Raw genomic sequence first — 24883 nt, 5'->3', positions numbered from 1 at the left:
ACTTTGATTCATATTTTACTACAATTATATAAGAAATAGTCTGATAAATTTATATCATTTCATAATATCACTGGGAATAAACTATGCTAAATCAAATTCTAAACTTTTTAGAATGTCCAGAAGTAGCAAAATGTGAAATATGATGGCCTGTCGGAGGTCACTGAGTACATATTCTTTTCTCATTTATTGTATGATAGCAAACTTCCAACCTTCTTCTTCCTTTGATAGCAAAAACTTCCAACCAAATTACTAAACAAACAACAGGTTTCATCTACAGGCCATCATTAATCATTCTATGGAGCCAAACAACCGTATGTTTTCAGGTCAATGATTCGAAACTTTCTCCGCCTAAAGGTATCAGTGACCTTGACCTTTGACATACTGACCCCGATTACAATAGGTGTCATGTACTTATTATCAGACCACACACAATTATCCAAAGCATTTTGGCAGCTGTAGGCCCATTGGCCTGCTCCAGCTGTGCATCGGTAACAGTTTTCTTATTTTTCCAACCTGATCTACCTGCCCAGTAAGATGATAGTGATTATCTACTGACCACTGTTAAGCATTGTATTAAGTTTGACAGCCACATGTTAAAGCATTCTTTAGTTATTGATTTGAAATCAAGCACACTTCTAATTATGGATCATCTAATTATGGATCAAAGTGGGTAAAAACGATATACTATATTTACTCACCTTATTTATTAGACAAGGTTTTTCTTCTTAAAAATCAGAACTAATGTGCTGCCATATCTAATAATGGAAATTATTTTAGAATTAAAATAATTTAATTTATTTTTTCTCAAATTGTTGCTCGTTAATTACCGTCTGCTAGTTTATTAAATTGTCGTCTGTTTTCGTAGATAAACGTGTCATCGATATTGTTACACTTGGCTGATCTGAACTGGTTCCTATTGATACTGGTACCCAGTCGATATAATATAAATACCAATAATCTCGTGCAGTTCTCTCACATTTTGCTAGCTACACCGTCGGTAACGTCAAAACTATTTACATGTTTTGATTTATCATCGCAATGCCTCGTGGTCAAAGGCGGGAACTTATATTTCGGAGGAATCCTTGCAACAGAAATATTCTGCAGTATGCTCCTCAGGACAATGGCAAGAGGGATGCTAGGTGCAGATGCATTAGAAGAGAATGGTTGACGGTTGTTACTAATCTTCTGCCGGTATGTCGAAAAATAATATCACAGATTTAGTAGATTGTTTGTTGTTCAAACATAGATCCTTACGTTTTTTCATAATATTCACGAATAGGGTGTGGCGACGCAAATATATATCTACGCACGCGGCTACAGGCTATCCTTTTGACTCTATTTTGGCATACAATATCAGTAAAACTCGGTTCCACGGTTATTTCAAATTTTACTGTGTATATAACTTTTGATGACATAAGGCAACATGTACTACACTTAGCTTGCAAAATCAAAGGTGTTTTGTATACACAAATGTATAATTTGATTTAATAGTCGCTATTTTGACAGGCGACTCTGTTCATAGTCATGATTTCCATGCTTTTTCAGTGTCAATTTAAGGTTATAAGGTAGAACTGGAGCAGGTGTCTAACAACAGTTCGTTTTTGTAAACATCATGTTTGTAAAAATTAGATTTAGTTTTTGTATCCTAGCTACGATTTTCATATTTTGATATTTATAAGAAAAACATGAGTTCAAGCTAAAACAAAATATAAACAAAAATTAGGTTATTTTGCATGTAGAGAATTATTTGTTTTGAAACTTGTGGTACGAAGACCTAGTAATTGAACTGTATTGACATTTCTTTACAAACTTTACGCTCGACAGATGTTTACGTAGCGATTCAGTGTCAGCTTTAATTAAATGTTAAGGCGAGTAGATAAATTAGGTATTGCAACCGAAATGCACAGTCAAAAGTCCGTATTTTGCAAGGGTTTGGTAGTTAATCTGAATAGCTACTAGCGCATTAAATGTACAGAAAAATATTAAGTTTTTTGAGAAATCTACTAATGAATTCATCACTTACGTTTCAGTATACCAGGTATTCTTACAAAATTGATGAGATATTGCATTACATGTATAACTTCAGAGATCGCGCACGTCGTTAGAAGAACTTATTCATTCACGAGTTATGACGATCAATTTCTTTTACGTCAAAGCACTTCAGCTCCATGGTCTAAGTCAAACAATAATTTATGGGCCATTACATGCTGGTTAAACCAGTTAACATCAGTTTTTATGCATATGTATTATGACTGTAATTTCTGTAATCGTACGTGGTTTTATTCGCAAATTTGCTTACGAGGTAAAGTGTACAAATTTCAACGCGCATATAAAGTCTTTAAGTAACCAAAAGTTTTCGTCTTTTTGTTCGAGCTCCTTTCATAAAGGATCACTTCTCAGATTCTGTCAGTTTAGGAAACATAACAGTTGGAACATCTTATCTCTTACACAAACTGTCTTCTAATTTCATTGAACTGCTATGTTCACTTTAAGAGTAATAATTAAATACGTTTCACTGAATTCAGAATAATCAATACGCAAATTTAAAATAATATTGAAACTGACCGAGTAGCCGGTCCCACTGCTAAATTTCAAGATTCAGTAAAATGTTTCATTTCACAAAAATATTTCAGGTGAATATAGAGGAACTCACCATTATCATACAATGAACGATCTTATTAACGGTTAAAATAAATGGGTTCAATAATTAGGTCACTTCGGATCTCAATTTACGTCATTCATGCGCAGCAGGTTCAATTTAACCATTTATAAATAGTTTACGTTATGTAGCATAGAAGTATGTCAAAACATAAATTCACAGGCGAACACAAATTAAAACTTATTTGTAGATACACGAGGACGTTGACATATCAATTAAAGTCGCTTTCATTTGTAACTTAACCAGGTACATAACATTTGAATAGTTTGCTAGATTTTAGAATCGCATAAATCAAAGTTGAACACTAATAAATTGTCACATTTCTAAGATTGTACCGGTTCGTCACGATGACAATTTTTACCGGTCAATCTTTACTCGCCGTTTTTGGTCTGACAAAACTATATCATCATACAAGAATTAGGATATTAACAATGTTATGATTTTTACAAAAATAAATCTGTTGGATTTCAGTTTTTTCTGTTACAAGCTAGATTTATAATTTTGTCTTTTGATAGTACCCGGGTGAATATTCCGATTTGGTATTTATTTTCACCGTCACTGATGACTTGATTATGATACAGACCTGGATTTACAGCAAACATAACATTGACGGAATTGTTTCCAATCTTAGCGGCGGTTGTGGTTTGGGGATCGGACTTATTAAACAACTGCTGAATAATAAGTAATAAATCTAAAAGCTCTTTGCCTCAATAGGGCAGTTATAAGTATCTTGTACAAACTATCATGTAGTTGTCAGATTTTATTGCTTTCCTATATACGCTGAACATGTACCAGGTCGTCAATATGACATTTTTGGTTTAAGTTATTCAGATTCAGATAAGCAGCTCCTGATGTAGATCCATAGAGTTCGAACATTGTTACAACTTAAATAAAAGTAGCACTTATACCTCGGTACATACAATACAGCTATTGAATCATTAAAAAAAAAAAAAAAAAAAAAAATCACTTACCGTTTACCTTAACAATGACCGATATCAACCCATCACATTATTTTCTTATAGTGTATGTTGTTTTGTGAAAGACGAATTTAATTTACATTACAGGCTTAAAATCCTACCCCGCTGCTATTCAATTAATTCTGTTGTGTGTATGCAACCATGATTATAATAGGCACGTACCACACTGTTGCACGCAAAATAATGGTTTTCATATAGAATTATATATAAAATAGACTCTATTTTGACAGGTGTCACTGTTCATAGTCGGGATTTTCTTGCTTTTTCATTTTACGATTCAAGGTTAAAATGTAGGACGGGAGCAGGGCTTTAAATTAATTTCACAAACTGCACGGGTTTTTCATTTACATACGGGTTTCGTCATAAATAAACTGTTAGACGGCTGTTGAAATAATTGTGCTACCCGAGACAAGCGGGCTCTATCGACAAAGTTTTTAATAAAGGTCAAATGCGACTGCTTCACGTGCACGATATACGAGGAATACGAGTTGAAAATATGTTAGTCTTTGTTTATTGTATCATACTTTGGTTTGTTTATGTGAGCAACGATTAACATACAAATTTTTCAAGTTTCAGACTTGTCCGTAGTTGAGAACAAATATGCGTATATAAAATTTCAAAACAATGAAATATGTATCTATCCCCCGTTATTTCAGAATTAAGGAGTAGAAATCGGGTCACATAAATTTTTCTATAGGCGCAGACAAAATGTCTTCTGTGTGTGCATTAATTATCTCAATTAATAGAGAAATGATCGTAAATTCAGGACTTCTACTCGTTAATTCTAGAGTAAAATGTCAGTTTTTTCTTTTTTCTGCCGTTTCAGCCAAATCTTTAAAAGGGGAGCTTGTACTGTCTAATTGTTGATGCAAGTTATAACAAAATCATAGCTTTGGAAGTTGTAAGATTAGATTTAGTAATATATGGCCTACCGCAAGTTAGTTTATTCAGGTGGCAAATTCATTATAATTAGGCTCGATATTGATGCTATGCCACATTTTGCTTCGGTCAGGTGGATACAGTATAAGAAAGTAGGACTACAGTTTTTTGGTGATTACATAAAAGATGCGATTTGTTAAAGAAGAGTTGAAAGGCCGTAGAATTTTGCGGATAAATTATAAATTTATTGTGGCGGTAAAATTCTGTCGGCCGTGAGGTGAGCGGATACGGTGTCTGTATGTTTGCATTCAAGTTGCGTACTTTGGGGTATCATATATGTTTACCAGTTTGTGTTAACTGGATAGTAAAAGGTTTTGCCCTAGTACTTGGCGATTCCTAGTGTTGCGTGTGTTGCGTATGTTGCGTTGCTCTCAGTGGTGTCACTTTGCCTTGCCTTGCCTTGCCTTTCATTGACTCGTGTTGCGGTTTCGCTCATTCTCGTGAAACCCGAAATGGGTGGAATGGTAGCTCGACGTTCAATTGAAATTGTTGTGTGTTTGCATTTGAGTGATACCTGTATAAAGTGCAAAGTGTCTTGTGTTGCTTTGCCTTTGAGTGACACCTGTTACAAAGTACAAGTGTCTTGCGTTACTTTGCGTTGTTTGAGTGATTACCTGTTACAAAGTACAAAGTGTCTTGCATTGCTTTGCCTTGTGGTCCGTTGTGTTATATTGCCTCGCTTTACATTGGCTAGGGTTGTGCATTGACCGCATCCCGGTGACACCCGGGCTGGGTTGGATTCACAATTCGAGGTTCGATGGATTGCGCAGTTGCGTTGTTTTTGCAAGCTTGGGTTGGTGCGTCTGTTCTTCTCTCGGTCGACGGATTTTGCTGTGCTTTTAACGACTCTACACGGTGAGACCCTTGTTGAGTCATGAGCGGCCGATCAACTCCCAATATTGTCAATATACTTTTACTGAATTTAATTAAATTATTACAAAATGTATCATGCGTATGTTTAACTATCGTTGTAAGTATCAATGCATATTCTTGATGAATAAAGAGTGTTGTATGAGATAATTGGTTTTTATTTTGAGTAATAAAATAATGGAAATTATTTTAGAATTAAAATAATTTAATTTATTTTTCTCAAATTGTTGCTCGTTAATTACCGTCTGCTAGTTTATTAAATTGTCGTCTGTTTTCGTAGATAAACGTGTCATCGATATTGTTACACTTGGCTGATCTGAACTGGTTCCTATTGATACTGGTATCCAGTCGATATAATATAAATACCAATAATCTCGTGCAGTTTCTCTCACATTTTGCTAGCTACACCGTCGGTAACGTCAAAACTACCCCCCGCCACACCCTGTATTTATAGGAAACTTTCGAAACATAGAGCTTTGCATCTTTAATTTCGGGCTAGTATTGTAGTTTTAACAACTTGCTAGAATACTCTGTCAGTATTTTATATACACTTTACTGATCTATTTATGTTGATCTTACATCATCTGTGGAATGTTTTAATGAAATTGGTTCAAAGTTGTAAAGGAAATTTGCATAAAGTCCATCTATTTAACAATAGCTAACGTTGATGTTCTAGTTCAAGTTAATTGTTATTGTCCACCCGGTCTTGACGACTGAGTTGTTAGGTACTGCCGTCTTTTTAACTTACAATTGCAGGGTTAAACCGTGCCAAAGTAAATTGATGAGGGTGATATACCGGAGAGCAATAACACTGCAGAAGATAACACATCCAGCCATCAAAATGTATGACGGGGCTAGATGTCATCTTGTTACGTGACCAAGGACTTCCAAATGTGAGATGTTCATACCGTGTTATGAAGAAAAAACTGAGACATTTTGATGCAGTGTATATAAATTTTGTTATTTAAGAAAACGGTTTAGCATGGGCGTGACTACATATTTGTATAAGACTCTCCAGTATAATTTGAAAGATTTTTATACTTCTTTAAAAAGGCACGGGATAGTTGATTGATATTAATATACGTATTTCTAATATTAAAATATAAACTAAATGTACAAGAAGACAATAGTGAAGTAATAAAATTATTAGAATAAGTTTCACTTTTCAAGTTAAATGTGTCGTATTGACATGAAATTCAAGGACAGGAAAATAATTATAGGAAGTATTGACTGTCGTAAATATTATTTTATGTGAACTTAAAAACTTTGTGATCACAGTTGGATATCTCTAAGAAAATTCTGCTATTATTTGTGGTAACAATTATTATGTAGGACACCGGCTTTTTAACTGTGACATTTGATAGACCTTAATATTAGTTTTTCTTTATCTTGTCATAATACTATAAGTAAAAGGTGTTTATTTATAATACTGGCTTGATGGATATTGTCGCTCATAAATATGTTGGCGGTAAATTTCTGTCGGCCGTGAGGTGAGCGGATACGGTGTCTGTATGTTTGCATTCAAGTTGCGTACTTTGGGGTATCATATGTTTACCAGTTTGTGTTAACTGGATAGTAAAAGGTTTTGCCCTAGTACTTGGCGATTCCTAGTGTTGCGTGTGTTGCGTATGTTGCGTTGCTCTCAGTGGTGTCACTTTGCCTTGCCTTGCCTTGCCTTTCATTGACTCGTGTTGCGGTTTTCGCTCATTCTCGGTGAAACCCGAAATGGGTGGAATGGTAGCTCGACGTTCAATTGAAATTGTTGTGTGTTTGCATTTGAGTGATACCTGTTATAAAGTGCAAAGTGTCTTGTGTTGCTTTGCCTTTGAGTGACACCTGTTACAAAGTACAAAGTGTCTTGCGTTACTTTGCGTTGTTTGAGTGATACCTGTTACAAAGTACAAAGTGTCTTGCATTGCTTTGCCTTGTGGTCCGTTGTGTTATATTGCCTCGCTTTACATTGGCTAGGGTTGTGCATTTGACCGCATCCCGGTGACACCCGGGCTGGGTTGGATTCACATTCGAGGTTCGATGGATTGCGCAGATTGCGTTGTTTTTGCAAGCCTTGGGTTGGTGCGTCTGTTCTCCTCTCGGTCGACGGATTTTGCTGTGCTTTTAAACGACTCTACACGGTGAGACCCTTGTTGAGTCATGAGCGGGCCGATCAACTCCAATATTGTCAATATACTTTTACTGAATTTAATTAAATTATTACAAAATGTATCATGCGTATGTTTAACTATCGTTGTAAGTATCAATGCATATTCTTGATGAATAAAGAGTGTTGTATGAGATAATTGGTTTTTATTTTGAGTAATAAAATAAGTGAGTCAATATAATTGATGTTTAGTATTTATAAACAAGAGCTGTCACAAATGGTGACAAATGCCCCCACAGCACCTTGACCTTTGACCTGATGACCTTGACCTATGACCTGTGGTCCCAAAGTCAGTAGGGGTGGTGTACTCAATAAGTACTATCAGCATGTGAAGTTTGAAGGTTCTGGGTGAAGTAGTTTGCGAGTAAAGGGACTTCATGCAAAAAGTTAACGTTGGCACCCGTGACCGTGACCTTTGACCTGGTGACCCCAAAGTCAGTAGGGGTGTTGTACTCAGTAAGTACTATCAGCATGTGAAGTTTAAATGTCCTGGGTGCAGTGGTTCGCAAGTAAAGTACCTTCATGCAAAAAGTTAACATTGGCCCCTGTGACCTTGACCTTTGACCCCAATGTCAGTAGGGGTAGTGCACTCATAAGTACTATCAGCATTTGAAGGTCCTGGGTGCAGTGGTTCACGAGTAAAGTGCCTTCATGCAAAAAGTTAACAATGGCCCCTGTGACCTTGACTTTTGTCCTGGTGACCCTAAAGTCATTAGAGGTGGTGTACTAAATAAGTACTATCAGCACGTGAAGTTTGAAGGTCCTGGGTGAAGTGGTTCGCAAGTAAAGTGCCTTCATGCAAAAAGTCAATGTTGGCCCCTGTGACCTTGACCTTTGAACTGGTGACCTCAATGTCAGTAGGGGTGGTGTACTCAATAAGTACTATCAGCATGTGAAGTTTGAAGGTCCTGGGTGAAGTGGTTCGCGAGTAAAGTGCTTTCATGCAAAAAGTCAATGTTGGCCCCTGTGACCTTGACCTTTGAACTGGTGACCTCAAAGTCAGTAGGGGTAGTGTACGCAATAAGTACTATCAGCAGGTGAAGTTTGAAGGTCCTGGGTGCAGTGGTTTGCGAGTAAAGTGCCTTCATGCAAAAAGTTAACGCTGTGACGAACGAACGAACAAACGAACGGACGGACAGTTGAAAACTAATATGCCTCCCTTCGGCGGCATAAAAAGAGTCTCTAAAACAGTGCTTATTTTAAAGATATCAATTAAAGGATTCCCTATTTTCTATAACAGTCATCTTACACACTGGTAAATATGGTACCCCAACTTCTGCTACGTGTGGCATAATAAAAGATCACGAAAGTTTGTTTTGGGTTTAACGCCATTTTTCAACAGTATTTCAGTCATGTAATGGCGGGCAGTTAACCTAACTAGTGTTCCTGGATTCTGTACCAGTACGAACTTGTTCTCCGCAAGTAACTGCCAACTTCCCCATATGAATTATCAGAAGTGGAGGACGAATGATTTCAGACACCATGTCTTTTATCGTCACAGAGAATATATACCCTGCCCGAGGATCGACTTTGCGGCCCCGCGATCCGTAGACTGACACTCTCCCTACTGACCTAAGCGGGCGGGTAATTAGATCATGAAAGAGAAGGAGAACTAAAATACTGACAGCCTTACCTAGCAAAAGCTTTCAGAACCTGCTTTCTTGTTGTGTCTGTGCACTGGTCCGTCTGATTTACATAATCAGCTGTTATTTTTCCCAGATGAGTCACTGGCCATCCAGGCTCTGTTCTGCCAGCACAGCCAGCTTGGTTGTCAGAGAAACTGTTGTGTATCCATGCGACTAGTACATCTCCCATATTTCTTGACAAGAGATATTCCCATATAACAACTTTATTAAATCTACTGATGTCTGAACCTGCAAGTGGTTGTATATTCATTGTAATATAAGACAATATAGGTTATAGATCATTTGACCTTTTAATGAAATTAAGTTTTGCAGTAAATGAGTACAGCAAAATGAAAGCAATAACTGTATTTATTATATAAGAAGGTCAATAGGTGATTTGTAACCTACTTGCAACACCAATATTTCGCAAATAAATGATGTACTTAATGGCTTTGCTGAATAGGTATTGTGTAACCTGGCATAACAAAAAGTAAGTGAGTCAAAAATTTGAAAATCTTTGGCTGCTGACTGGACGTTCAGACTAGTTAAACTATAAGTAGATAGTGCATGGTATTTGAAGCCAAAAAATTGCATAAATTTGTAGATTCAGGAAAGACCAAGAATTCACAAATTTCAAAGTTTGAAAATAATATCATTTTGATTTAATAAAATACAAAATTTATCTGTTCAATTGCAATTTACTTTCTTGGATTTTAAGAAACCATGAAATCCACACTTAAATATTCCCCCGCGAAAAGTAACAATTTCTTAATATACACAGTTTTACAAAATGATTTAATCTTGACAGCAAAAACTAAGCTTTTAATATCTCAAAAAAGTGGAACAAAGAAACTGTTTGTTTGTTCTGTTTCAAATTACAGTTGATTTGGTATTTTTGGCATAGGTGTTATTTAGCAATATCATGGGACAGCAGCTATATTTGTGCTGTTAAAAATTCGAATAACACAAGATGCAGATTAATATTCACAAATATTACTTAAATGGACTGGCCCACCATTCAATTTGGGCAGTACCATTTATTACTTGAAGGGATGTTCTATGAAAATTTATTCGTGAATATTAGCGAAAACAAAATCATAACAATTATTATCTAGTCAACAGAAATATAGAAACATGAACAGAAAGTTTATAGTACCTGGTTTATGAAGAAGAATATCCAGTAGGACCAGATCTCTGGTAGTAGAGTCCCAGTGGTGTAGCCAGTCCAAAATCACTTCATTGTACTGGTTTTGTCCCGAATCTTCTGACGAATGGAACGTCAAATTTCCGCAACTCTCCGTCAAGTCAAATTTGGAAGTTTGGTTGATCAGGTTCTTTAATCTATGAACTTCATGACTTTCACTGTAAGAATATGAACAATGGTCAAAAACCTGGTCATGGTCAGGCTCCAAGAAATCGCTGTCTCAATTCCACAATGTCTAACTAACATTACGACAAAATAAAGTTCTGTATATCATTAGAAAGGTCTCCCTGGGATCTACAGGTACATTATAATAACACTTAGAACATTCTAAATTTTAATATTAAACTACAATTTTACTACTCAATAATGTTCCATTAGACAGAACAAGTGGAAACTTTAAAGCCAATTGTCAGGAATGATCAATGTTTGATTTTGAATCTGGAACTTTAACTCAAAGGTGCCTTGTTAACTAATTATCATATTTTAGGTCACATTAAACATGTGTCTGTAAGTTTAATATAACAGCAAATACACTCATACCATTTACAAACTATGAACACTTTTTGGCATATCTATGAACCTCAAGGTAATTCTGCACGTCTGGATCAATTTTTTTTCTACAATGTAGAATTTGATTAAACTCTGATTTTTCAAAACTTCAAAATATACCTAGAAAATTCAGCAAATAAAAAAGATAGGGTCATGTGCTTGATTTTTGCTACACTGATTTGAAAAATTTGGACATCACGCAATTTTTCATAATGGAAGCCTAGGAAAATCATAACTTTCATAACATTTTCGCAAATAGGAATTTTTCTACTGTGTAGGTTTTGAGGAAACTTCTCATAGTTGTGACCAAACATACGGCCTATATTGTTGTGAAATAAAATGTATAGGTCCGTGTACTTATTTTTGAGATATTTGACCATGATTAAAGTGGACCGAATATTTCATGCTAATTTTGAGTCATTACTTTGAATTATTCAATGTGTCATACGTTTTAATATCATATTTTGACTTTAGAAATATAGTAACAGTGCTATTTTAATAAAATTACTCACATGTTGTCATTAATTTATAAAATTATTTTCTTATCCATACGCCGAATCCAGGCTTTATTCTACGTTTTCTGGATAAATTACGTTACGCCATCACTTCAGGTTTAACTAACGTGCAGAAATACCTTAAATCATTTTTCAACTTTGGTCTAGTTGAAACATATTTATTTCACATAAATGTACATATACCATAGTTATATAACATGTATTACATTTGCATGGATAGGATTAGAACTTTCGTTTTATAATTGAACCGCACCATGAGAAGACCAACATAGTGCAACTGCGACCAGCATGGATCCAGACCAGCCTGCGCATTTGCCACCAATGCATTGTAGAAGCTGGGACAGAACTCACCTGTCTTTTACATGATGATGCCGTTTTTGTATTTCTTCAAAGTTTCTACATGGATAAATCACATTCAGTTCTTTAAAGAATGTCACCATGGCAATCTGGTCTTTATTCAATTGTGATGTTGTTATAAGCTCTTCAGTGATAGAGTTACATATGGTTATGTCTAAAGTATACAATGCTATCTTCCATAACTCCTCTGAAACTGTTAGTCCCTGAAATACAAGAGAGCTCTGAGATACTGTAAAATCTTTTAATTTGGTGGGCTAGGAATTTTTTGGTTTGGGCCAATATGGCTACTTTGCGTGGGTATATTAAGTTCATGGTCATCAAATTTTGACAACAAAATGAATGAGAAGTTTACTTGTTAATTGGGATGTCATTTCTTGGATTCACTCAACCATGAAAGTTAGTCCCAAACAAAAATAATGATCTTGACAAAATACAAGTTATGATTTAAATAATTGTAAACACACCTGTAGTAAATTCCCATATATAATAATAAAAATTATTTTGCCTAAAAATAATTACATTTATTTTCTAACGAAATTCATGGCTATCTTGTTGCTAGGTGTGTAAACTAGAAACTATCGTTGTTGTCAAGTAATCCAGTTTTGTGATTTATTGGTTATCTGTCTAAACATAATAGAGTAATGATGAACGCCTTAGCGTCTGGGAACCACTCAAGCGTTATATTAACTTCATATCACGTGCAATATTCACAGCTGAATTTAAGGTGTACTGGCTAGCGTTTCAGATCGATGTTAAATTGCCCACCCGCCACACCCCAATAATAATAAAAAATCTGTTTTTATGCTAAAATTAATTATATTATTGCATTTTAAATTCTGCTATGGCAATCTGACTGTTCTGTGAAGTACTTAAGTTACAGATGATATGCTGCCATTTGGATGCTAACATCGGAAGTGAACAGAATGCAAGCACCTTACATAGATATGGAACTGAACAGATTCCTGGGTTACAAATAAATCGTGAAACAGACAAATCCAATTTGGTATTAACATTTTTCCAGATGGCTGATGATGAGAAACCTAGATGATAATTTATCAAGTTATGGATGGAGGACAAAAAGACTTTTTTAAATTATACAGATAGTGATTTTTTAAAATACATTTAAAATTTAAGTTAATCTTTTTTATTTTTATACTTATGTCACTCCTAACATATATAGGGCCGAGAAAAATTCTGTCGACCGCAGGGGCGATCGGGCGTGTTTTCGAACATTGTCATAGTACGGATGTTACTGTGTAAAAGGTATTGCTCTAGTGCTTTGGCAATATCTGACTAGCCTTGCTTAAATGTGTCATAGCCTTGTTTGTGTCATAGTCTTGCTCATTATAGTATAGTTGCCTTGCTTAGAATTACAGTACGTTGCCTTGCTCCGTTGGTCCGCTAAATATTCCTTCATTACTTCGGCAGCCAACCGTCGAGTTATGGGGAATGTTTAATTTACTGTGGTGTACTGTTGCTCCGCTAAATAGTGTGGTGTACTGTAGCCTTGCTCGCTTTGCTTAGAATCACAGTACGTTGCCTTGCTCCGTTGGTCCGCTAAATATTGTGGTGTACTGTAGCCTTGCTCGCTTTGCTTAGAATCACAGTACGTTGCCTTGCTCCGTTGGTCCGCTAAATATTCCTCATTACTTTGACAGCCAACCGTCGAGTTATGGGGGTGTTTAATTTACTCTGGTGTACTGTGGTATCCCTTGCGTTCGTGTGGTGCTGATTGTTGCTTCCACAGCAAACCGTGGAGTAATGATGTGGTGCTTTACGGGCGCGTCTGCTTTCCTCCAGGTCGACAGGGTTACTACAAACAATGGAGTGGCCAAACTTTGCCAAACTATTTATAATAAGTGTGAATTACATATTAAAGTTGTTGTTTGCAGTATCATATGCACCTATAATCAGTATAGCCTATGTGAATGTCATAATACCTAAAATGTACAAATAAACATGTAGTAAACTGTGAATATTGCAGTTGTTTCTTGTGTAGAATTTCGGGTGGTAAAATAAAAATTAGCGGCCATTGGCAGACAGAGGATGTAATAAATCCCAAAACTGCAAAATCATTAATATTCATGGACGACCAATTTTCTTGGAATTCATGGTCGAGTCAATCCATAAATTAAATCCCAATGAAAAGTAAAACTTCCAATCAAACCCAAAATCTGTAGATCACACTCATCATTTCAATGAAGAGACAGTGACAGAGAGCTTTAACCCTTAGCCTGCTGGTGGCAAAGTGTTTCTGCCTTTGCTACCAGTGCAGACCAAGACCAGCCTGCACATCCATGCAGCCTGATCATGGTCTGCACAGTTTGCCATTCAGTCAGGACCCCAGAAAGATGGACAAGTTCATTATAGAAATTTAGCAGGGTAAGGGTTAATAAAAGAACATCAATTTGTCTGTAATGTTTTACTTGTACTCACTAGTTTCATGAATATTTCTTTCGCCTTGTCCATGTTGCCATACTTGATATAATTGGTAGCTAGTGCAACACATGTAGACTTTATCTCAGAGTAGCCTGCCCTTGAATACTCTTTCTTTTGAAGAAGATATTGCTGCAGGTCTGGTATGACATTCTTCATTACACCATCCTCAATAACAGTCTGTGGGAGTGGAACAGAATCAAAACATCACATATTGATGTAAATTGTCTTAAAAAGCAGTGTTTTCTTAGACTTTATTTTTCTATACTAGACATGGTTTAGTGCGTAACAGAAACCAAAAGTTCAAATGTCATTCCAAGTAAACACTCACAGTAGAGACACATTTTGCAAAACAGGAGGTTGGGTGGCATTAAGGGGTTTAGTTTCCAAAACTACATTGTTTTAATTTTATACTAAGTAGATATAGCCAGAATAACAAAAATTCTTTGTAAACTGTAACCAAAATAATGCTAAAATTCTTTTTTGAGAACAAAACACCAGCAATTTCTTATTGGAAAAAGGGGGTGTTATTAGGAAGAATATGGTAACTCTAACTTTCATTGGGTATCAAACCCATTACCTCTGAGTTAAGCAGTCAATAACTCTATCCTTACATCACTGTGTTCTAGGGTGGGGGAAAAATAAACAATTATAAAAAATACTGGAAACAAGACAATGCATAAAACCTCAATATCCATTTGATCCCAGTTTGAGAATAAAGAAGTGTTGTTTGGAGCCAGGCCATCTGATGGTGTGCTGGTGCTGATACTGGTTGGGCTGGTCACGGACCCACTGCTGACCGACGTACTCTCACTACTGCTTCTCAACACCGTCCTCTGCTCTAACATCCGTATACACTCTCTTGTCTTCTCTATATACTCTAATAATTTTTCTGAAACAATGCCATATATATGTTACACAATGAATGACATTTATCTGGGAACTGAATTGAAACATGCTACATTTTGCACAAAAAAACTGAAACTAAACCTTTCATTCTTATGTGCATTATCACACATATGTATTCAATAACAATTTAACAATTTTTATGCATTTGCTTTGACTTGTCTTCTATTATACACATTTCTATAAACAGTAACAGACTGACTTTAAACTTACACAAATGCCATTTGATTTGCTCAAGTAATATTGGCAAATGAGCCAAATGGTGTTTCTTGTATACTTCTGGTCACTGACAGAACATCAGTGCATTCTCACATCTACATCATATATGTATATAATAAAAAAGCCAATAAACAGCTAGTGTGTGCCTTTTTGCCACAATGACACACCTAATTTCACATTGGCCCCTGTGCCATTATTGCTCTAGATTTGCCAATATGGCATGAAGGCACACAACAGATGTATATAAACCTCTCATTTCAACCTGTGAACAAAGGCTACCTGCTAATAGGAATAAGAAGAACAACTTTTTGACTTTCCCATGCATGGTGTTAATACACATCTTCAGATTCTATATCTATATGACACTGTGTTCTAACCTGTAGCTTGTTGTAAATCTATATTTTCCTGTTCTGTGATTACAGTTTCTGATACAGCTAAACTATCCAGGAGTAATTCATACAGGAAATCCATGCTGCTATCTAAAACCTCCTTTCCAAACATGTGAGAGTGTTTGTCCCCTATTGTGCCTTTTATAGTGTCAAGGATCAGATTGACGGCAGGTTCCAGTTGGAGTAGAGTGTCAACATGGCTGAAGTAAGGGGCTCCTGCAGGGGTGTCCGATCCCTCCCTATCTTTTATCAACATTGATGAATGTGTTGATGTAAAAACTTGAAAACAGACAAAAAAATTCTCATGGTCATTCAAAGTTTTATTATTTATATTCCTGTACAAATATAAACGTACATCTCATAAACACATTTTCATAGGTTTTCTCTGTTTTTATTGGGTTTATATTTATGCCAAAGCAGTTTGAAATTTTTATAGCTTTTGATTAAAGATGAATACCTGAGGTGCCCCAATCTACATGTTTTGTTTCGGGCACCTTGGTAGAACTACTGGCTTCCCTGCATGAAAAAATTTACACATAAATGAGGTTTCAAATACGCATCAGCTAGGGATAAGTAATTTAAAGTCAGCGATCTTAACCATTCTGCCAAAGGCCTCTTATAATAAAGAAGGGAGACATAAAAGTGTTATCCTCAAAACAAGAAGTGTGAAGAATTTCAATCAGAAACAATTTATTTATATTCTGTATTACATATATAAATGTGTAAGATTCATAAAATGTATCTATGAAATTTGTTACAATACTGAATAGTCTATCAAAGAAATGATGCCACAGTGTCAAATCAGCACCTCTAAGGAGGTAACTTGAAGGAAGATAACTTTTTTCCATAAATTTTGATAAAACTGCTACAAAATGATTCACGACAGAGCAAAACCTCTGCACAAGAAACACATTTTTATTTGCCTAGTGATATACACTATAGTTATTGTACTCACTTTTCTCTTTACTCTTCAAAAAGAAGGTAACAGTATCTAGTTGCCTATGCTTGAGACCCACTTGAAGGGTGTGAATGGGCATAGAGGATCTGCCCCAGTTGTTCAGATGACACACTGTATCTGCCAGAGCAGCACCACCATACACCATCAACTGAAAAAATAAAACTTGACATAAACTTGCACTTAACTTCAATCGATTTTCTGTAGACTGTACAGTGAAATCATTATTTAGAATAAATGCAGCCTTCATCACTCTGGATAGCCTCCTCACATGAAGAATTCAATGCCCCAAGTGAGGTTTGAACTCACATTGGTGAGGGGCGAGTGATTCAAAGTCAGCGACCTTAACCATTCAGCCGAAGAGGACCTACAGAACAATTAAAAATGAACTTCAGCTGTATTACTATTACCTCATTGACAAACTGTTCTTGGTCCATTCCAGACCTAGTGATCATCCCTTCAAGATATTTTTCTGTGATAACTGCATGTGGTAAGCTAGCATCTCTTGATAAAACTATTCTCTCTCCTTCTTTTAATCTGAAATATATTGCACTGTCACAACTACTGATATGAAAAATAGTGCACAGTCAAAACAGTCTAAACTACTGATATGGAAAATATTACATTGTTACAACTAATGATAGGAAAAATATTGCATTAAGCGGATATATTTGTCAAAAAGTTCGCAAAATTGCCGATTCTAGACATTTTGTATGCAGCAATTCATAAACTCCCAAAAAGTGAAGTGCTAAAGCTAAGTTTCATCTTTACTTGACATTGATGACCTGGCTTGGTGAACGTCTGGGTTAAGATGCAACCTTAGAACCACTGCTATTCAAACAGCAGCTGATAGCTGTTTAAAAGATCAATAGCTTCATAGGTATTCAACATAATGGATCAATTAAAACATTTTTAAAAGACATGGAAAACACAAACTATATATATATATGTGTAAATATAAGATATAAATTGGAGAGGAGTACAAGTTTGTGTTTACAGTTTGCATGGAGGCCCATGGAGAATGTTCACTTTTGCCCAAAATGGAATGATAACAGCGTTTGAACTGCGTGTGTAAATGCAGAAAATTCCAAGTTTCCTTTCAGTAGTTACTATTTTATAAAACTGCATGCAAAAGTCATTATTGAAGAAAATATCTGAAGTAAATGAAACAAAATGTCAAAAGGTAACATATTTACCTGTACAAGTTCCATTTTTGTGAGGAGAATTCACGCTGACACATAACATAGACATCATTGTAGCAGTACACAACTGAAACTGACTTCTCATCTAGGCATATATCTTCTACACAGTATCCGTGTACACTATCAGCTGCACGTAAAACAGTTACATATGCCTGCATATTTTCAGCTTCATGTTTGGTTTTAGACCAAAATCCTGTAACTTTTGAATGTTTCTTTGTGGAAATTTTAGGAGCTGCCAATGGATATGTTTGTGTTTGACTACTTTTATAGAACCTGTGCATTGATAATAACTTCTCCCTCCATGGAATATCACCGTATTGGCAAGTACTTAAATATGAATGGTCCCTCTGTTGCTGGGATCGTCTCCCTTGTTGTAGAACTTGTGGAGAAGTTGAGCAGTATGACTGTAGATCTATGAGGTGTATATCACCAGACTGGAGGACAAGAGCGAGGTATGTAAAGTGATCAGATACAGTCCAGGCCTGTATCGAAGCGGTATCTAATGGTAGTAAACTCAAGTCAATCACCCTTAACACCTCACCTTCACTCACACTGTAAAATACTGTTGGCACAGTAAAGGAAACAAACTGTAGAGGTTTCTTAAAAAAAAATATACTATCTTGGTATGTGCATAAAAAAGGTATCATAAATATTTCATGATTAAGATAAATTAGCACCAAATTTGAATTTGCATACTTAATATAAGAAGACGACACTATGCCTATAAACTCTTGGATATGGTAATAAAAAAAGTTTATCACTAACCTACACAAAACATATAAAAGCTAAAGCAAATGCTTTAAACAGACAAACAGTTGCATAAAAACAAATGGCAAAGAAAGGGAACACTGGTCTGATGCCAAAGGTGTCTGATGCGTAACTCGATCACTATGCTTTTGAGTTCCACCGGGGTCATGACCCCAACCTTGACATGTGGCAACAATAACCATTTTTTTCCAAGAAGTAAACACAAGAGATTCAAATAAGCTTTAAGCTGCAATCCAGCTATAATAATTCAGTGTAAACCAAAGTCAACTATGAGCAGAAATATGTATCATTTTAATGCAGTACTTTACAGTCACTTAAGCTTAGGAAAAACAAAAACATGGTCCAGTCTATTTTCCCCATTAACCCTAATTTCTTGCCATAAAATGATGTTGTTTTTTTAATACAGGGAACATACAAAACTGAACTACATTTATAATGAAACAAACAAATTGCAAAGGTAACAGGTTATTTTTAGTCTCTAGTATGCTGTGACTTTGAACTTTGACCTAATGACTGAAAAACTAATATAGGTTATCATCTGACTACAGGCAACCACCATGTTTGATAGTCAAACACATAGGAAATGGCTTTAGGTCAAACTAATCTTGACCTTTGACCTACTGAAATTTTTACAGCCATGCCAAGAAATTTGACAGCCAACACCACGAAGCACACTTTTTTTGGCCTCATATTATAAATTAATAGTGAAATTACCAACTACATGTACTATACGATCTTGTAAAGGATACATAACCTGTTTGTGTCAAGAACGACACATATGTCACCAATGATGAGGTACTTGTTTACATAATTCTGAGACTCTGGCAGGACGATCTTTGAGATAACATTGCACTGGTGATCTTTGATCACGAGCTGGAGGAGGACCGTCTCATTTATACACATGGTGATATTCTCTCCTTTGAAAAGTGCTATCTCTGCTGACTTCATGTCCGGAATATCTGCTGTGAACAAAGTGTGAAGTTAAAGGGACATGCTTCCAGATAAACATCAACGTTTCAACTTAAAAAAACAGATAGCAGTTGGTTAGATATCAAAGTGCTGAAATTAAATACAGCCCAACTTGATGTTAAGTACATTCAATCTGTTACCACCTGCAATAAGGATGCTTATGCAAACATTTTACTAGGTATTTTGTATGCCGCTGTAAGCAATCTAGCTACCATTAACCAACTAGATAATCTTCATTAATCTTTCTACATTTTTTATTTCTCACACTTATAATCTCAACAAAATTTTGTCTTGGGTCTGATTCTATGTTTTAAAGGTGAGGGGACATAATGTATAGACTTATATAAATTTGAATGACTTGTAGAGTCATTTTATATGCTAAAAACATAAAGCCTGACTACAGACTAGGTAATATTTGTACTAAGGCTTCCTGTCACTGACCAAAAGACTGATGAATGCCTACCTTTGGTTACTGCAGATTGCATATCAATCTCCTCTTGTATGGTATAATTGCCATCCCTGTTTTCATAGATCTGTAACTGTCTGGATTTACTTATGACAGCAATTTGTCCCTTTCCAAATGTTTCAACATCAGTTTGTATAGCAAATCTGCAAAATCAAAGAAAAAATATCAATTCAAAGTTTAAAAGGATGAAACCAAGGCAGTATCTGGACCGAATCAATTTCTGGATACTGCATTGTTCGTGCAATTATTTGATATGGATCATTTGGAAGTTTGTTCTTTATGTCAATGAGAAAAAAAGATATTTCATTGGTCTGTATTTATAGTAAGTTTTATGGTTATTAACCCTTAGCCTGCTTTGCAAACAGCTTGGAACCAGATCAGACGCCGATTAAATCGGCGTCTGATCAGGTTCCAAGCTGTTTGCTACTCTGACAATATTTCTTCCAATTTTGGAGCAAATTGAATGAACTTTACAATTTTAGCAGACGACATTTCCAGCAGACGACAATTTATCTAGCATGCTAAAGGTTAAGGTGCCAAATGAGGAAGAAAGAATTAAACCTTACATTACATTCTATGTGCTGATGACATACTAGTAGCTTACTTTTTTTCACAACCTTACCTCACAAAATGTAGGGGCTGGGGGTCTATCTAAGGAAGACTTTTGCACTATATTTGTATTTTTATTCTTTATCTCATTAAATTATCATGTATTCAGGACTGTAAGATGAAATTCCAGTTACAGAGAGTTGGATTCTATTGCTTTTTTTGCTGCTTTCAGTCAGATCATCTTCAGTACACACAGCTTGAAAGATTAAATAGATGTGTAAAAAGGTTCAAATGACTGTTCTGTAATTTTTCCTCAACATTACACAGCATTGGATTGTTAATATATATGTCTGGCCACTGGGTTTAGGGGACAAAAATTACTTTTATTATCCGATTTGAGCCTGTAGGAATTCACTATTATATGTCACTTCATTTTCGATTTATAAGGAGCTGTGAGTTTCATTTCATTTATGTCAAATGATTTCTGAGAAAAAAATAATGACAGAAAACAAGGAATTATGTCTGCCTACTGTTTCCAAGCCAATAATCTTGTTCAGACAAAAGTTAGCTATGGTAGCTAGAAGTATCCTTGTGCTTCTGAGGCCCATCAAAACTGAAAATCCCAAGTTCGTTTTAGGGATCCAAAGGAATTTTGTTTCTTATCGAAAAATCCTTCCCAATCACTTTTGTATTGGAAAATATTGAAGATTTATAAATAAATCACAAGAGTCTGAAACTCTATAATCTATAAGACTCCAGAAGTCTTTAATCTTTAAAAGAAATACCCCCTATATATAAAATAAAGACAAAAGGAACAAAAGTCAAAACTTAGGGACCCAACAGAGTGACCAAAATCTATCAAGAGTGCTAAAGAAAGGACACCAAAATTACACCTTCTGTCATCGCAGTATGGGTTTTGTCGCACATAAGGTGTAAAGTAGTAAGACCACTGTTGAATCAATCAAAAGTTTTAAAAAATCTATTTCAGAATAATAACTGAGTCCTGTGCTTATGTTTTATGTATAAAATGGGAAATCTATTGTGTGAAAACTTATGCATTGCTTGCTTAAATACATGGAACCTGCTTAAATTCTTATACTGTGGAATATGAAATGGCGCATCCTTAATCAAATCTAAACCCACTGAAATGTACAGGGAATTTCCTAGTTATTTCAAAGGAATTCATGTAACTTTTATAACTGTGTCATCTAAACATGAATTATAGTGAATTAGGGAAAAAAATATACAAACAGACAGCTGAACTTGTTGTAAATATAATATTATAAATCAAGGATTACAGTCTCAATTGAAATGAATCTTATAAGACAAAGTAAAAGCTTAACTGAAAGAAATATAAGAAATATGTGTGTTTTATATCACTTTTTATTTGAAGAACATAACTGCTTAAAAAAAGTTGAAACTTCAGAAACATTTATTTCAAAATTAAAGATAAGCTAATAGTAAATTTAATATTTTTCTGATTTGTTAATTAAGGAGATGCCATGTCTGGAACTAAATTTTTAATGTCATTAATTCTGAAAAGTTTCAGCGTAATTTTTTAGGCAAACTGGCTCAAAAAGTAATAATTAAGACAAAGCACAAAATTAGGGTACCTATGCACATGGCTGAGGTTTTCATTGTTTGTGCATATTTGTTTATCAATATTTTGCCATGTATTAGCAGGCAACATTCCTTTGAACAAATGATCAACATTGCAGGGCAGAAAATTTGACAGTATTAACAGTCTTAACTTGTGCCCCGCCATTTCTGATGTCTGGACGATACACTCAACGTCACTGAATTTAATACACTTTAGTTTCCAGTGAATTTTTTGGCTATTTTTTACAGTTGTGTACACTTACATACAGGCTGTTTCCCCTAGCCAAAAGTAGCTATAATTCCACCTAAAATTGTTATATGTTCGCTTAAAGAAGGTCATACTGTCCCCTTGGAATTTAAAGAAATGTTCCATAATATACATAGTAAATAATTTTACGCAAGTTGGCTTTTATATATTTTTCAATTTCAATTATGCGCAGCTAGCTGTTGGACTGATAATTATATGTCACACTAACTGTGTTCACTTCTCATCAGGTGCCAAATTCATAAAGACACTGGCTTCAGTTCTTGCAAATTGATACTGTGCCTGTCATCATGATTTGGATTTTCCCCTTTCTGGGGTTTATCGTTCTACATTTTCCCCTTCAAAAAGCCACGGGTTGTTTTGAAAAATCAAAAAAACCCAAACAATTACTGGTTTACAAAAGTAATCGAACATTTTTTGCAATTTTCAGAGATTTTCATCCATTGCATAAATCATTCACAACAATTGTTTGTCGATTGTGACAGTAGGTGGTAAGATAATTAATACCTCTAGCGTGCAGGGCTTTTCAATCTTACATTACAGAGGCCTATATAAGGCCTCTTCCCAATCCAAAAATATACCATTTTTTCCCAACTATGGCAGAGATATTTCCCAAAATTCAAGGTAAGATTTCCCAAAATCATGAAAACAGATTGTTAAGCGTTTGTTTACATTTAAGTTTTTCAAGAGGAAGCTTTTGTCTGGTATTGGCTTTTTGTTGCACTGGAGCATAACAGTACTCAGAACCATGTGTGCCACATTACAAGTCTAATCTGTTATGTTTTATGACCTGGAATTTATTTTGTGTTTCAGGGGAGATAAATTTAATTTGTCTTTCGGTGTTTACTTGCGGCTGATTATTTTTCCCAAAATGGACAACTGTCACGCATAAATTTCCTAATTTGAAAGGCAAAGGCCGCTTCCCAATTCCCTGATGAAAAGCCCTGGCGTGTATCCGTCGATAAACAAGAAGATTATAGATCTGTCAAAATTGTTTCATGCTGCCTTAACTATCAGTTTTAATTCAACTTCCTGCTTTTTACTTTTATTAACCTGGCTTGTAAAATAGTTCTTTTACTTTATCTTTGTAATGAACATAATTTCTGTGTTTTTACTATTTTTAACAGCTATCCCTGACAACAGGCCTGCTAGTCATAATTGTTAACAATTGCTAAGCAGTAAAATATAGATACAGAAGCTTAGAATATACCTGTAGGATACCTGTAGGATGATTTTGGGCTCTGAAGTAAAGACTAGGTCCTTTTTAAGCCCCTCTTCTTTCGGACTTTATTTATGACGTTATTACTGTAAGTTCTCAAAACAAATTTGGTAGCTGTGTTGGTAACAGATAAAGAGTACTTAGTTACAAAAGTTGTCCTGACAACATCTATTCTGTTCTCAAACTGGTACAGCATGTCTCCCTGCCAGTGATTGTCAAGTCTGGTCTTGAAACTATGGACATCCTTGGCATCAACCACTTCTTGAGGCAACCGATTCCACATGTCAATCACTCTACGTGAAAACTGATTTTGACAAAAGGTTGTTCTACAACGGGGCTTTTCAAGTTTTAAGTTGTGTCCTCTTGTAGATGATGAATAACAGAAAAAATCTTCAAAGGAACAGTCATCTATACCTTTAACAATTTTGAAAGTCTGGATAGCATCACCACGAATTCTACGATGAGCAAGTATCCAGGCTTATAATATACAGTGACTCGATACAGAGTTTTAAGGTAGCCTGGCAGGGAACGCTTTAAAAATATTTAGTAGCCCCGCAGAATATTCTGGTACCCCCTGGGCTTCGGACATGGGATTTCTGAAACCCTGTTTCAGACACCTCTGACTAAATCTACTAACCCTTCCACATTTTCAACAACTTCCACTGCGTTGGTTTCCGCATTCTGGAAACTGCTGATAATTAACCGATTATCATTCAGGAGAGCAACAAAGCATCTGGATTTTATACAAGATCTGAAGGTCTTTAACTTCTGTATTTCATGCTGCTGAGTGAGTTTTTGCAAAATGAATCTGAAACACGATTCTGTTTCCCGTGTTTCTTCCGCCATTTTGTCCAAGTCACATGATTTCCTAGTTGATTTCGTCCTCACTACAACTCGACCTGGTGCCTCTTTCACTCCCAACTAAATTAGTCCAAACATAGCATTATGCAACAGGTATTTTGTACGATAGTTTGTAAAAATGATGATTTTCAAGGCGTTTTGCAAAAGATGTTTATGTATCTCCTTGGTTATGCACCGTTGTAAGAAATAATTTAGACTGGAATGAAGAATTTAGTAGCTATAAAATA

General features: G+C 35.5%; 1 protein-coding gene across 3 annotated transcripts in view; it reads right to left on the bottom strand.

Moving 5' to 3' along the window:
- Positions 1-24642, bottom strand: part of LOC123566611 (spatacsin-like) — an 87179-nt gene extending 62537 nt beyond the window's left edge. For 2 of the 3 annotated variants that reach the window (XM_053549704.1, XM_053549706.1), the window contains exons 1-12: positions 24433-24642; positions 20161-20306; positions 19478-19690; positions 17955-18522; positions 17169-17295; positions 16759-16909; positions 15792-16082; positions 14976-15181; positions 14290-14469; positions 11848-12056; positions 10385-10590; positions 9237-9477 (exon numbers count right to left, since the gene is read on the bottom strand). In XM_053549704.1, coding sequence (XP_053405679.1) covers positions 9237-9477; positions 10385-10590; positions 11848-12056; positions 14290-14469; positions 14976-15181; positions 15792-16082; positions 16759-16909; positions 17169-17295; positions 17955-18522; positions 19478-19690; positions 20161-20306; positions 24433-24641 — 2747 coding nt within the window. In that variant the 5' untranslated portion in view covers position 24642. The remainder of the gene's footprint in view (positions 1-9236; positions 9478-10384; positions 10591-11847; positions 12057-14289; positions 14470-14975; positions 15182-15791; positions 16083-16758; positions 16910-17168; positions 17296-17954; positions 18523-19477; positions 19691-20160; positions 20307-24432) is intronic. The other variant, XM_053549705.1, reaches the window with a different exon arrangement.
- Between the last annotated feature and the right edge of the window lie 241 nt (positions 24643-24883).

The sequence above is a fragment of the Mercenaria mercenaria genome, chromosome 8 (genome assembly GCF_021730395.1).
Source record: "Mercenaria mercenaria strain notata chromosome 8, MADL_Memer_1, whole genome shotgun sequence".
NCBI classification, from domain to species: domain Eukaryota; kingdom Metazoa; phylum Mollusca; class Bivalvia; order Venerida; family Veneridae; genus Mercenaria; species Mercenaria mercenaria.
The sequence above is the reverse complement of the archived record's forward strand: the minus strand, read 5'-3'. Positions and strand labels throughout refer to the sequence as shown.